The sequence below is a fragment of the Xenopus laevis genome, chromosome 2L (genome assembly GCF_017654675.1).
Source record: "Xenopus laevis strain J_2021 chromosome 2L, Xenopus_laevis_v10.1, whole genome shotgun sequence".
NCBI lineage: Eukaryota > Metazoa > Chordata > Amphibia > Anura > Pipidae > Xenopus > Xenopus laevis.
Genome location: NC_054373.1, coordinates 117,406,238 through 117,419,029, shown reverse-complemented (window position 1 = coordinate 117,419,029; position 12,792 = coordinate 117,406,238). Strand labels below are relative to the sequence as shown.

Below are 12,792 nucleotides of genomic sequence, written 5' to 3'. Positions count from 1 at the left end.
AGGCCTCTATAAAATATAACATTTCCTTCTCACTTATTTAGAAATCACGTCCCTAATCTCAAATGTAAAATCTCTGCTAATGCTTTTAATGCCTATTTCTTCTGATCAGGCCCCTGTGGCATAAAACCTTTGCTGGCTGTTTGTAAGAGGAATTTTTAAACCTGCTTTGAGAGCTGCTAATGAAGACTTCTCTACTATTCTGCAGCTTCTAGCCTCTTCTATCATTACTAATAGATGTGACCCAAACCATTTCCATATGACCTATTTTGTGTTATTCACCAGGTAGTTCTGACAAAATAATATGGGTTGCTTTTTATTAACAGTCACACTCAAACAAGGACTTGCACCAAGCTAAATAAGTATTTAATAAAAATATAAACGGTAGAACAAAAGTTAGTGCTTTCTACATAAATAATAATTGTAATACAGTAACAGGCTTTTGCTAGACTCATGGCAGTGTTTTTATTTAAAGTTTTTCACTACCATGAAATTTCACTTGTCCAATCATAAGTTATTGGAAAGTAATATTCTGAGACAATTTGCAAAATTTTTCATTATTTTTATTAATGATTATTAATGATTTAGCAGCTCCCCTGCTGCAATTTCAGCAATCTGGTTGCTAGGGTCCAAATTACCCTAGCAACACTGGAATATGAATAGGAGAAGGGCTGAATAAAAAGAGGAGTAATCAAAAAATCTGCAGCTTTACACAGCATTTGTTTTCAGATGGGTGACCCCCAATTCAAAGCTGGACAGCATTAGAGAAGAAGGCAAATAATTAAAAACCGATAGAAAAAAAAAAAAAAAAAAAAAGGCCACTTGAAAGGTTGTTTACAATTACTCACTCTATAACACACTAACAATTAACTTACAGGTGAACCACCCCTTTTAAAGGCAACCAGAGAGATAGATTTCAGTTGTAAAATGCTCAAATATCTGGTTATTCAAGTCAATGGCAAGCAACACTTCTCTACTGGCTGAAATAAGATGATCGAGAAAACACGTAGGGATCAACAAGCAACTGATGTTGAGAAACACTAGTGAGTTCTGGTCTTCATTTTTTTTAAACATTTTATACTTTGTGAAATATTTGCCTTTTTCTTCTAATTTTTTCCAGCTTTCAAATAGGGATCACTGGCCCCAGATGCCAAAAACACAAATTACACATTCATTGATATTAATATTCATTCTACTATTCATATTCCAAACTCTCACTCACACTACTGCTTGGTTGTTAGGGCAATTTGGACCCTAGCAACTAGATTAGCTGGTGAAATTCCAGTCTGGAAATTGGCTGAGCAAAAACCTAAAATATTCAAGAAACACAAATAATAAAAATGTAATACCACTTGCCAAAATTGTCTCAGAATATCACCCTCTAGCTCATATGAAAAGCTGATTTAAAGGTGAATCCCTTTAATGTGGCCCTTGAGATAATGTAAATATATAATTCAGTAGTTCTTACACTGTGTGGCAGTCAATGTAGGAAAGCCTATTGAAGTGGTGGGGGTCTAGACTGAAGGGCTACTTAGCTACTGAAAGCAGCATCTGTCTGGCTATTTATTTTCTCTATGCACTTCTGGTTCTTACTCCTGAAACAGTGTAGGAAAAGACAACTAACCTAGAGGAGAACTAACTTCTGCTATATTGTTTCAAGAGTCAGAACAATGTTTGCTATATTTACTTTATTTTAAACAGTTCTATCAAGCTATATAATTAAAAGTTTATTTGACAATGAATCATATTTTACTAGCATACACACAGTAGCAGAATTGTCAAAGAAAACACGAAAGGCTGCATTAAGCAAAGCCGTTCATTCTAACTTACCAATAAATCCTAACTGGGAAAATTCCAGAATCATCCAGTCTTCAGAGGAAAGCTGAAGTGCAAAATTCTTTATTGTACTGAAATAATTCTGCTTGGCAACAATATCATCTTCTAGCTGTGCAAGGAAATGGCACAAGTACAGACACATGGAATCAGAATTGGAGACAGCTAGCCAGCAATTACTTCATAGCAGATAGGAATTAAGAGCTATAAAGAACATACATACAAAATACTTTTTTTTCAGAACGGTGAATTTATTTTCTAAGGATCATTCAGGGATTTAAGTTGCCTCTTAATTTTCTGGCATTCTGTCATTTAAAAGGGACAGAATACACTGGGGCTCATTTATAAACACTGGGCAAATTTGCTCCTGTGCAGTAACCCATAGCAACCAATCAGATGGTTGCTTTCAGTGTTCACCCTGCAGCTGACTGAAAAAAGCTAATCACTGATAGGTTGCTATGGGTTACTGCCCAGGTGCAAATTTGCCCAGTGTTTATTAATTAGCCCCACTGTTTTTAAACACTATTTAAGTGAATAGTGCTTGTGCAGAACATACTTTATGCCTATTCCATTAGGAAATATCTATGTTTTTTAACAATTTCATCAAATCTGTAGGACCTGCAAAAGCTTGATTTAGCTCAAGTTGACCCACTGATTGCATTTTTGTATTCTTAAAGAGCTGCATGTCCAACAACAATCATTCATAGGATTTGATTTTGAGGGTTTTGCCTTATGTATACCAATATTAAACCATTAATCAAAACCTCCATTCGGGTTTATACAGTGCTGGTACAGGTATGGGGCCTGTTATCCAGAATGCTCAGGAACTGGGGCTTTCCAGATAACGGATCTTTCTGTAATTTGGATCTTCATACCTTAAAGGAATACTGTCATGGGAAAAAAATAATTTTTCAAAATCAATCAGTTAATAGTGCTGCTCCAGCAGAATTCTGCACTGGAATCCATTTCTCAAAATAGCAAAGATTTTTTTATATTCAATTTTGGAATCTGACATGGGGCTAGACATATTGTCAATTACCCAGCTGCCCCAAGTCATGTGACTTGTGCTCTGATAAAGTTCGATCACTCTTTACTGCAAGTTGGAGTGATATCACCACCCTCCCTTTTCCCCCCAGCAGCCAAACAAAAGAACAACGGTAACCAGATAACAGCTCCATAACACAAGATAACAGCTGCCTGGTAGATCTAAGAACAACACTTAATAGTAAAAACCCATTTCCCACTGAGACACATTCAGTTATATTGAGAAGGAAAAACAGCAGCCTGCCAGAAAGCATTTCTCTCCTAAAGTGCAGGCACAAGTCCATGACCAGGGGCAGCTGGGAAATTGACAAAATGTCTAGCCCCAGGTCAGATTTCAAAATTGAATATAAAAAAATCTGTTTGCTCTTTTAAGAAATGGATTTCAGTGCAGAATTCTGCTGGAGTAGCACTATTAACTGATGTGTTTTGAAAAAAACATGTTTTCCGACGACAGGATCCCTTTAAGTCTACAAGAAAATCATACAAACATTAAATAAACCCAATAGGCTGGATTTGCTTCCAATAAGGATTAATTATATCTTAGTTGGGACCAAGTACAAGCTACTGTTTTATTACAGTGAAAAAGGAAATCATTTTTAAAAATTTGGATTATTTGGATAAAATGGAATCTATGGAAGATGGCCTTTCTGTAATTTAGAGCTTTCTGGATAATGGGTTTCCAGATAATGGATCCTATACCTGTATAACTTATACAAGCAGCAGCCAAATAAACAGAAATCTTTTCTTGAATTGTTTTTCTCTTTAAAGATCATAATTACATACACTTCCACGTTACATTTTGGATCTGACATATGTAGGCAAATCAAAGCTAAAGTTACAAAACAAAGTCCATATGGTGAGCTTTAATTTTCCTATAAATGAATTTGAGTAGGTGTCACTTTTCTGAAAATATATGACAAAGGGATTACATTTTTATGAAAGGGAGATGAACATTTCTATTTTTATAAAACCAAATGATCAACCAATGGATGCACGAGGAAAAATATACAATAGTAACACCACATCAAGCCAGTATCAAAAGACTGAGGCTGTTCAGTAAACCATTTCAGAACATAATGTTCCAGTGCAGAAAATTGCCCAAATCATTTCTCTCCACACACATTTGTATTTGGAAGTAAGGATTCTGATGGATGATAGTGATCAGTAGTGCCGAGTACTTCCAACCCACAGAGCAAACATATTCTGATGGCACGATATTTTGACATAGATATTCTACTTTTAGGTTACATATTTAATTTATTTTAGGATTTACCTGGATGTAGTAAATGCCCTTCCTCTGCGCATACATCATAAGAAAACAATAGTCTAAATTTTGTTTTGTTCGCCACCTGAAAGAAAAGTAAAAGAAGCATAAAAATGCTAAGTTTCAAAGAAGCGATTCAACTGCATCTGCATTTGCATTCAAAATCACAAATGAGCTTCTATATTTCCAGTTTAAATGCCTGTGTATGCTCCTTCAAAACAAATCCAATTAAATTTCAAAATCCATTCCCCAACAAATAAAACCATGGCTTGTGTCCAAAAACTATACTGTACCGCCATCTTTCTTCATATCCCTCTTAGCATCAGGAATATGAGTAATCTACATTAGGAAGCTGAATTAACAAATTGATTTTTACCATTGTATTTGCTCTGCTGCCCCTGGATCAAACACAGTGTTAATCCCAAAGAACACAGAAGTGGATAAAATGGAAAGGAATGATAGACAGAATAGCAGGAGCAGTGCTTGTAGCTAACCCCATGTATTCTTTCTTTTTCAACATTTTTATTGGGTTTTCCAAAACATACAGAATTACTTTTACGCAGTGTAAATTGCATATGATTAAACTATTTGACCATGTATTCTTTAATATTTTTAATGTATAACTAACTGTAGGCAAAGAACAGAATCTTTGTATGCATCTGTTCTGCTCAGTATCTATGTGATGCATTTCACCAATTAAAATTGCTTACTCAACCTCTGGACTCACAAAGCAGCTCGGTGTCTCAGCTTAAATATATGGGCAAATGTCTGTATTAAAAGAGTTGTATCAACACTGTCTCAGATTTCTTTAAGGTCGTTGAGTAAAAATAATATTTTGTGCGCATTTTATAAAAGCTGTGTGTGGGTACATACGATTTTCTGTGTGATGACCAATTTGTATTAACTAACTGCTAGTGGAAACACTCAGAGCTGTAAATGAACATGTCCAATACATTACGACTATACTACTACCACCACTTCAATTTTTTTTTTTTTTTAACTGGTCTGCTTTCCTAGCTAATCAGGACAGTGCACACAGACCCACCTATCGCCCCAGTTAGTTACTGTCTGCATACTTTTTGGACATTCTGCTGTAACTGATCTCTAGTTTATAGTTTTGCTACATACCGAACCCTTTCCTTTGAGTCTCCAAAAGTCTCCTTTAAATTATTTAGGTCAGGATAATATGTTGCAGGAGGAGAGATTACTTCTACTAAACCAGAGCCGATTTCTGTGGCGAACCTGGAATTATAGACATGATTAAATCATTTAGTAAGTTACAGGAAATTACACAAAGGATGGTTTATGCAGATGTCAATTTAATTACATCTACTAAAAAAAAAAATCAAATGTATGGTTATGTAGTAAATGTAGCCATAACCTGACCCATATGGTAATGAATGTCAAGCAAACAGACATCTGCTTCAAGTTTTCTATCAGCATTAGAGACGCTTGCTCAAACTCATAACTACAATCTGCTTTAATTATTATGACTGACCAAGAAAAATTAAAGCTAGTGGCTGGCTGGTTGCTATGAATGACTAAAATCAGAGCAAAAATGCCCTATAATCTTTTGTATAAGACTGAACATAATGAATCAACCAATAAAATATACCTATATATAATATGTCAACTGGACAACAATGTTACTTATCTTTCTCTATTACCCTGCTTTCTACATAGTAAAAAGAACACAAACAAAATGTGTATAAAAATATTAAGTATTTATATATACTAAACTTACTCTTTTTCCAAATTGGCAACAACACTCTGGACATATTCCAGATCTGTCTGCAGGTATAGATAAAATAATGCATGTTAAAAATACAATTTTAATAATACCCAGGGCAAAGTTTTCAGGTAGATTAGAAAACAATACAATTACAGTTTGTAAAATAGTCATTTCATTTGGATGAAAAGGAATATAAAACCTAACTTATTTTATCTATTCTTCAGCACTTTCTACTTGCCTGGTTTCCTTATAAATCTCTCTACCAATCACAGCTCCTGTACTGTAGTATACTTTGACAACATCAATGTGTGTCTGGTGTTTTTGCAACATTTTTTTTTAAATGCTCAACCAGCCATAATAGAAAGTTTGACCACATATTAGATGGATACAGTGTCTGAAATACCTGAATTCACCTACTTTGTAGGAGCACATTCATTTATTGTCAGTACATACGCTTTCCACAACACCTATATATTCATGCAAAGTATTTTAGGTATATATCTTTATTGGTTATATGTTATACCATAGCCCGAATAAGTAGAAAATAAATAGAGAATACCGTATATACTCGAGTATAAGCCGTCCCGAGTATAAGCCGAGGTACCTAATTTTACCTCCAAAAACTGGGAAAGCTTATTGACTCGAGTATAAGCCGAGGGTGAGAAATGAAGCAGCTTCTGGTAAGTTTCAATCAAAAAATTTAGGGTTTCTGCTCCCATTGGAGGTGCCAGCGTCTCGTTTTTGGATGCCGGCGACCATTCTTGGACGCTGGCGAATATTCTTGGAGACTATTCTTGGACGCCAGCGACTATTCATAGGCGCCGGCGACTATTCTTAGACGCCGGCGACCGTTTTTGCGCTTGACCCGAGTATAAGCCGAGGTAGAGTTTTTCAGCATATTTTGGGGGCTGAAAAACTCGGCTTATACTCGAGTATATACGGTAAATAAAAATGGAGGTACCACAACCCAGAGGGATGCTTAATGAGGTGTACAGTTTACAAGAAAATATGAAATAAGTATAGATATCATTTCATATCTGCATTTATTATTGTGACTTACTGGATAAATAAATGTCACATGTATAGAAACGTAATGCTATTGGTGAAATGTATGTATATTTATTATTTTGTTTGTATTGATGGAACAATTTAAATAAAGAATAATAAACAAACAAAAAAGTATTTTATGAATGTATTTAAAGGAACAGTTCAGTGTGAAAATAAAAACTGGGTAAATAGATAGGCTGTGCAAAATAAAAAATGTTTCTAATATAGTTAGTTAAGCCAAAAATGTAATGTTGAAAGGCTGGAGTGAACAGATGTCTAATGAAACAGCCATAATCCAACTTCCTGCTTTTCAGCTCTATAACTCTGAGCTAGTCAGCGACTTGAAGGGGGGCCACATGGTACATTTCTGTTCAGTGAGTTTGTAATTGATCCTCAGCATTCAGCTCAGATTCAAAAGCAACAGATATGACCCATGTGGCCCCCCCTCAAGTCTCTGATTGGTTACTGCCTGGTAACCAGGGTAACCTGTCAGTGTAAACCAAGAGAGCTGAAAAGCAGGAAGTAGTGTTCTAACTGACTTGTTATACATCAAAGCACTCCAGCCTTTATACATTACATTTTTGGCTAACTAACTATATTAGAAATATTTTTTATTTTGCACAGCCTATTTACTCAGTTTTTTATTTTTACACTGAACAATTCCTTTAAAGGACAAGGAAAGGTACATTACAAGTTTCCCAAAAGATTACTACTAATCTCTGTGCATTGTTCTATAGGTTGTTCAACTTTAATTTAACTTTTAGTATGATGTAGAGAGTGATATTTTGAGACAATTTGCAATTGGTTTTCAATTTTTATTGTCTATGTTTTTTGAGTTATTTAGTGGTTCATTACTCAGCTCTCCAGTTTGCAATTTCAGCAATCTGGTTGCTAGTATCCAAATTATCCTAGCAACCATGGATCTGAATAAGGCCCCCGAAATATGAATATGAAAGGGCCAGAATAGAAAGAGGAGTAATAAAAAGTAGCAATGACAATATATTTGTACCTTACAGAGCATTTGTTTTTATATGGGTCAGTGACCCCCATTTGAAAGCTGAAACGAGTCAGAAGAAAAAGGCAAATAATTAAAAGACTAAAATAAAAAAAAAATACACAATGAATACCAATTGAAAGGTTCCTTAGAATTGGCCATTCTATAACATACTAAAAGTTAACTTAAAGGTGAACCTTTAAAGGGAATGTCACCGATTAAAAGAAAACAAAATTTTAAGCAACTTTGTGTATAAAGTATTTACAAATTGTGTATGGTTTTTAAGCTATTTGCATAAGTATTGAAATTGAAAGCAGTGTTTGTCCCTTTCTATTCTCTGTGCCTTTTTATGTTCTACCGTGACGGTGCAGACTGTTGACAAGACAAGGCAGCTGATTAACAAACCTGCCTTTACTGGGGAACTTTGAAACATTTTTTAAAAAGGAACAACCGGGAGTTAGGGTAGGACTACACAGACGTGATAGCCTTGCTAAAGGGTCCTGTGAGGCCCGAAACGTTGCCCTTTGTCTACTTGAATTGGAGCCAATAAATGCCACGAATATAAACACATTCATCTTGTCAGTGTGCCGCAGTGCTTTGGACTTTACACGGACGTTTTCAGTGCAATCCGACAAAACACCGGCAACAAATCGTATGCGATGGAAATAAGGTAAGAGATAGAAATGTTGGATGAAGTCGCAGAGTTGATCCGACACAACACAACTGTTGAATACAGACGCTGCAACTGCAGCCGACATTTCTATCTCTTACCTTATTTCTGTCGCATACGATTTGTTGCCGGTGTTTTGTCGCAGCGCGTCGGATTGTGACGAAAACGTCCGTATAGTCCTACCCTTAAAAAATGCAGCTTTGGATTGTTTTGCAATTGTTTTTACAAATAACTTTAAAAGCAATGGACTTTTTAAATTAATATATATATATATATATATATATATATATATATATATATATATATATATTGCAAAGTTGCTTAAAATTATGTTTTCTTTATTAGGCAAGTTTTAATTTTGAGGTTTTTTTGGCACTTTCCTATTTTGCAGTATGGAGCAGTCACTCAGCTTATTTTCCTGTGTCCATCACACTGGCCCTTGTGCAATTTTTGTAGCCCAGCAGTTGCACATGCCCCATTTATCATGGATTCAGAGTTTCACCTGGTCTCATTAAACACCATCACTTGGGGTTTAACTTCTCTTTAAACAATACAACAGAATAAGCCATTACAGCACATTATCATTACCGTGGCTGTAATGTTATACTGTCTATGGTCACACCAAGCCAATATCTCGTTTTCCCCAAATATAAACTAAACAATGTAATCAGCACTATTTAATTTGCACTTTCAACGATTAGGCATAACACTTAGGTGGTTACCTCTCCAATGAAGACTATTATAACACAGTCTAGTTTTTCTTCTGGAGACAGCTTATCTATCAGGGAATGCAAGGTCTCTTTCAGGTAAGACTTAACTTTCCTTTTTACAGTAGGAATTCCCATGACAACTGACACTATATATAAAAAAAAAATATAAAAAGTTTTAAAAGACATTTAAAATGGTTATGTCACATTCATAAAGTAAAGCCATACACTAGAATAGCCACTCGTTTGGCAAGGTTGTCAACAAGTGGATTTTCCCTTCAATATGCCCACCACAAGGAATCAGATCGGCATCTTAAATCTCTCTGTGCATGGCCACTTTAAATGATAGATTTTATCACACAAAAACTTTATTACACAGAACTTATAGAATTCTAGAAAGCAATACACACATACTGCATACACTTCTGTATATTGCATCTCATTGAATATGACTTATGTGAAGCTTCAAAAAAAAAAAAAAAATTAAAAAAAAAATTGTGTTTTAAAGTAAAGAAAATATAATGTACTGTTGCCCAGCACTGGTAAAACTTTGCTTCAGAGACAATACTATAGTTCAAATAAACAAGCTGCTGTGTAGTAATGGCATAAATACTACACAGCAGCATATTTATGTAAGCAATAGTAGTGTTTCTGAAGCAAATATAGCAGTTTTACCAGTGTAGGGTAGAGTCCTGCAGCGGGTTGGGTACCCACAAAAAAAAGGGCACCTTGTGGAATGAGGGGAGGATTTTCAGGTGCAGGTATACTCACGGGTCTCATCTAAATTTCTTATCTTGTGTAATATTGTCTATATTTTACTCCTTGTAAAGTTTTACAAAAAAATTGTTTCTGCCCCGCCCACTTTTGATGTCATCACTTCCGCTTTGCAGCACCATCATTTCCTGTTTGATGGTGGTTGGCAGGTTGCGGATAAGGCAGTTGCGGGTCCGGGTCGGGTAGCGGTTCGGGTCTTAGAAATTGGTTCTGTGCAGGACTCTTGTGTAGGGCAACACTGCATTATACCTTTATTACTTTAAAACACTTTTGAGGTTACTGTTCCTTTAAGAACTGAAGGTCTTAACCACAATTTCTCCTTACCATTCTAAAAGAAGTAATGGTGTCTCAGACTGAACAACTTTTAAAAAGTTAGTAAATATTATATACAAGATTATATTTCCATCATCCTGTTCCACTTCTCTATTTACAATTGTATTATTCATCCCAACCTAACAGTTGCTTACATTGCCTCTTAATTACACCACATATAAAATGTAACAAAATCAGGCAATATCATCATCATCATCATAAACACATACTGGAGCACTTGTGGATTTATCTTCCTCTTCAGTCCACTAAGACTTATTAATTATATTTATTATTAAACAAAGAGGAAGGGATTTTAAAGGCAATCTTGAAAAAATTTATTCAGTTTCACAGCCATAAAATGCAGTAAACTGCACTGTTGGGTGGTAAATATCCTTTGGAAATGTTGGAAAGTAATCCCTATTGTCTTTCGAGTACTGTAGAATTGGTACAATATAACAATTGTATATACTGTAAATATACACTATTTCCTTGATTGTTATGCTTGGGCATGGCTAGTGCAGTGTTTATTAACACAAGGGGGAGACATACAGTTACTTGCATAGAAGATTACCGTAATGTAATTTTAGAAAGCATGATATTTAGAAATACACAAGAATTTTCTTAATTTAAGGGTGTAGAGGCCAAAAATGATATTTTATAGTGTTATCCAAGACTTATGTAATTCTGCTGCTCCTGATAATTTTCACTAGCATATAAAAGTATGTCAGTATTATACACTTATCCTCTCTCATTAGCAAATACTCTACAGACAAACAATTCATGACTATTTGAAACCAACTTATTATATCATTAAACACATGCTGCAAATGGGTGCAAAACTTGCCACATATTGTCCTGCATTGCACTCCCTTTTCCTATCCAATTCTTATCAAGAAATAAAAGTAAACTCGAGTAAAAGCTAAGCATTCCCTAATTTCATGTGCAACACTGCATTAATCAATCTTTAGAATGTCAAGCGGATGGGCAATCTTATTCTAATCTATTCTAATCTATTAAATCCATCATTTCTATAGACATGAATCGGATTTGTGTGGCCAATAGCTCTGATTATGTCATGAAATCCCAGTCTAAAGGACTTACCTCCAGTTCTCCCAAGACCAACCTGCACAGCAGGCTGAAGGCTCCCATCATGATTTAGCAAGTGAGGCATATGGTAATATATATTTGGCACTTGAAGAGCTTTTCTATTAGTTAAATCCTTTATCAGTTTCTGAGTTTCATCTGCAATGAAAAGTAAAACAAAAATACAGCCCATCATTTGGCATATCTACATTCCCAGTAATTACAGGTCCCTTTCACCATTAAAAGTAATTATTTTAGTATTATTCATTTTAAACCATATTATTACTCCATAATAGTGGGGGAAATTCCAAACTCACTGGACAGTTATGTCTCATGTGCCCCCCCCCTTAAAGTTGCTGACTAACTCAGAATTAGAGATTTAAAAAACAGTGTTGTGTTTCGATTACATTTTTGACTAACTTAACTATATTAGAAACTTTTTTTTTTTTTTTTTGCACAGCCTATTTATTTATTTTTATTATAAACGGTTCATAAAACCACAGAAGTTTATTAGAAAGTTGCTTAGATTATATTTTCTGTAATCCTATCACAGTACTACACAGAATCACCACCTCTGTGAATTTTAGATGTCACCTCTCTGAAGAGTTACAATGTGCCATTGTGATTGGATTAGTGGAAGAGTTTATATGCCGAGAATTTCCCACACCAGTCAGTTGAACTGAAGCTGCTCGGATGAGTAGTGAAATGTCTTCAATAATTACTCAGCAAGTCCAGTTTTTTGAATTACTTATATTAGATATATTTTCTTTCATTAAGCAAAATTGTATTTTTTTGTTTTACAACCCTTTGGAACAAAATTGTAATCAGCACTAGTAACACAGACTGTGAACTCTACTGTAGATCAAATCTATGGCAAAGGCAGGAGGCCGGAACAGCATTCCTGTGACAACATGGACACCCAGTAGTATTCAGGTGTACCGGTATCCCATAGCACTTTTATCATGCCCTACACAGCACTCTCATTGTTACACAACATTGGTCATTTATTCTTTCATTGCTTCTGCTGTGGGACCAGTCAGCACCATCAGACGCTAGTTGAAAAACAACAATAGAGAAAAGTAAAAGTTCTGAGTAAGTCAGAAGCGTATAGTTATAGTGTATGCATGAACTGGTTATGCAACCTTATCTGAAAGAGGAGCATGTCACATTGCTTCTGCTGTTATCAATAGGAATGATTCACAAATGCAAATAAAATAAATGTGCTGTAAAAGAGTGGGCGATGAGAATGAGCATGGATTGAAAAAGCAACTCATTTTTGGAATTAATAAAAAGCTCTTGGAAATCCTATATTGAATTGTCAGCGGCAGTTTCTGT

General features: G+C 35.2%; 1 protein-coding gene across 2 annotated transcripts in view; it reads right to left on the bottom strand.

Annotated features, from left to right (window-relative positions):
- Window positions 1-12,792, bottom strand: part of mgat4a.L (alpha-1,3-mannosyl-glycoprotein 4-beta-N-acetylglucosaminyltransferase A L homeolog) — a 48,160-nt gene that overhangs the window by 10,376 nt on the left and 24,992 nt on the right. For both annotated transcript variants that reach the window (XM_018245027.2, XM_018245026.2), the window contains exons 4-9: window positions 11,476-11,616; window positions 9,304-9,437; window positions 5,883-5,929; window positions 5,267-5,380; window positions 4,148-4,223; window positions 1,828-1,942 (exon numbers count right to left, since the gene is read on the bottom strand). In XM_018245027.2, coding sequence (XP_018100516.1) covers window positions 1,828-1,942; window positions 4,148-4,223; window positions 5,267-5,380; window positions 5,883-5,929; window positions 9,304-9,437; window positions 11,476-11,616 — 627 coding nt within the window. The remainder of the gene's footprint in view (window positions 1-1,827; window positions 1,943-4,147; window positions 4,224-5,266; window positions 5,381-5,882; window positions 5,930-9,303; window positions 9,438-11,475; window positions 11,617-12,792) is intronic.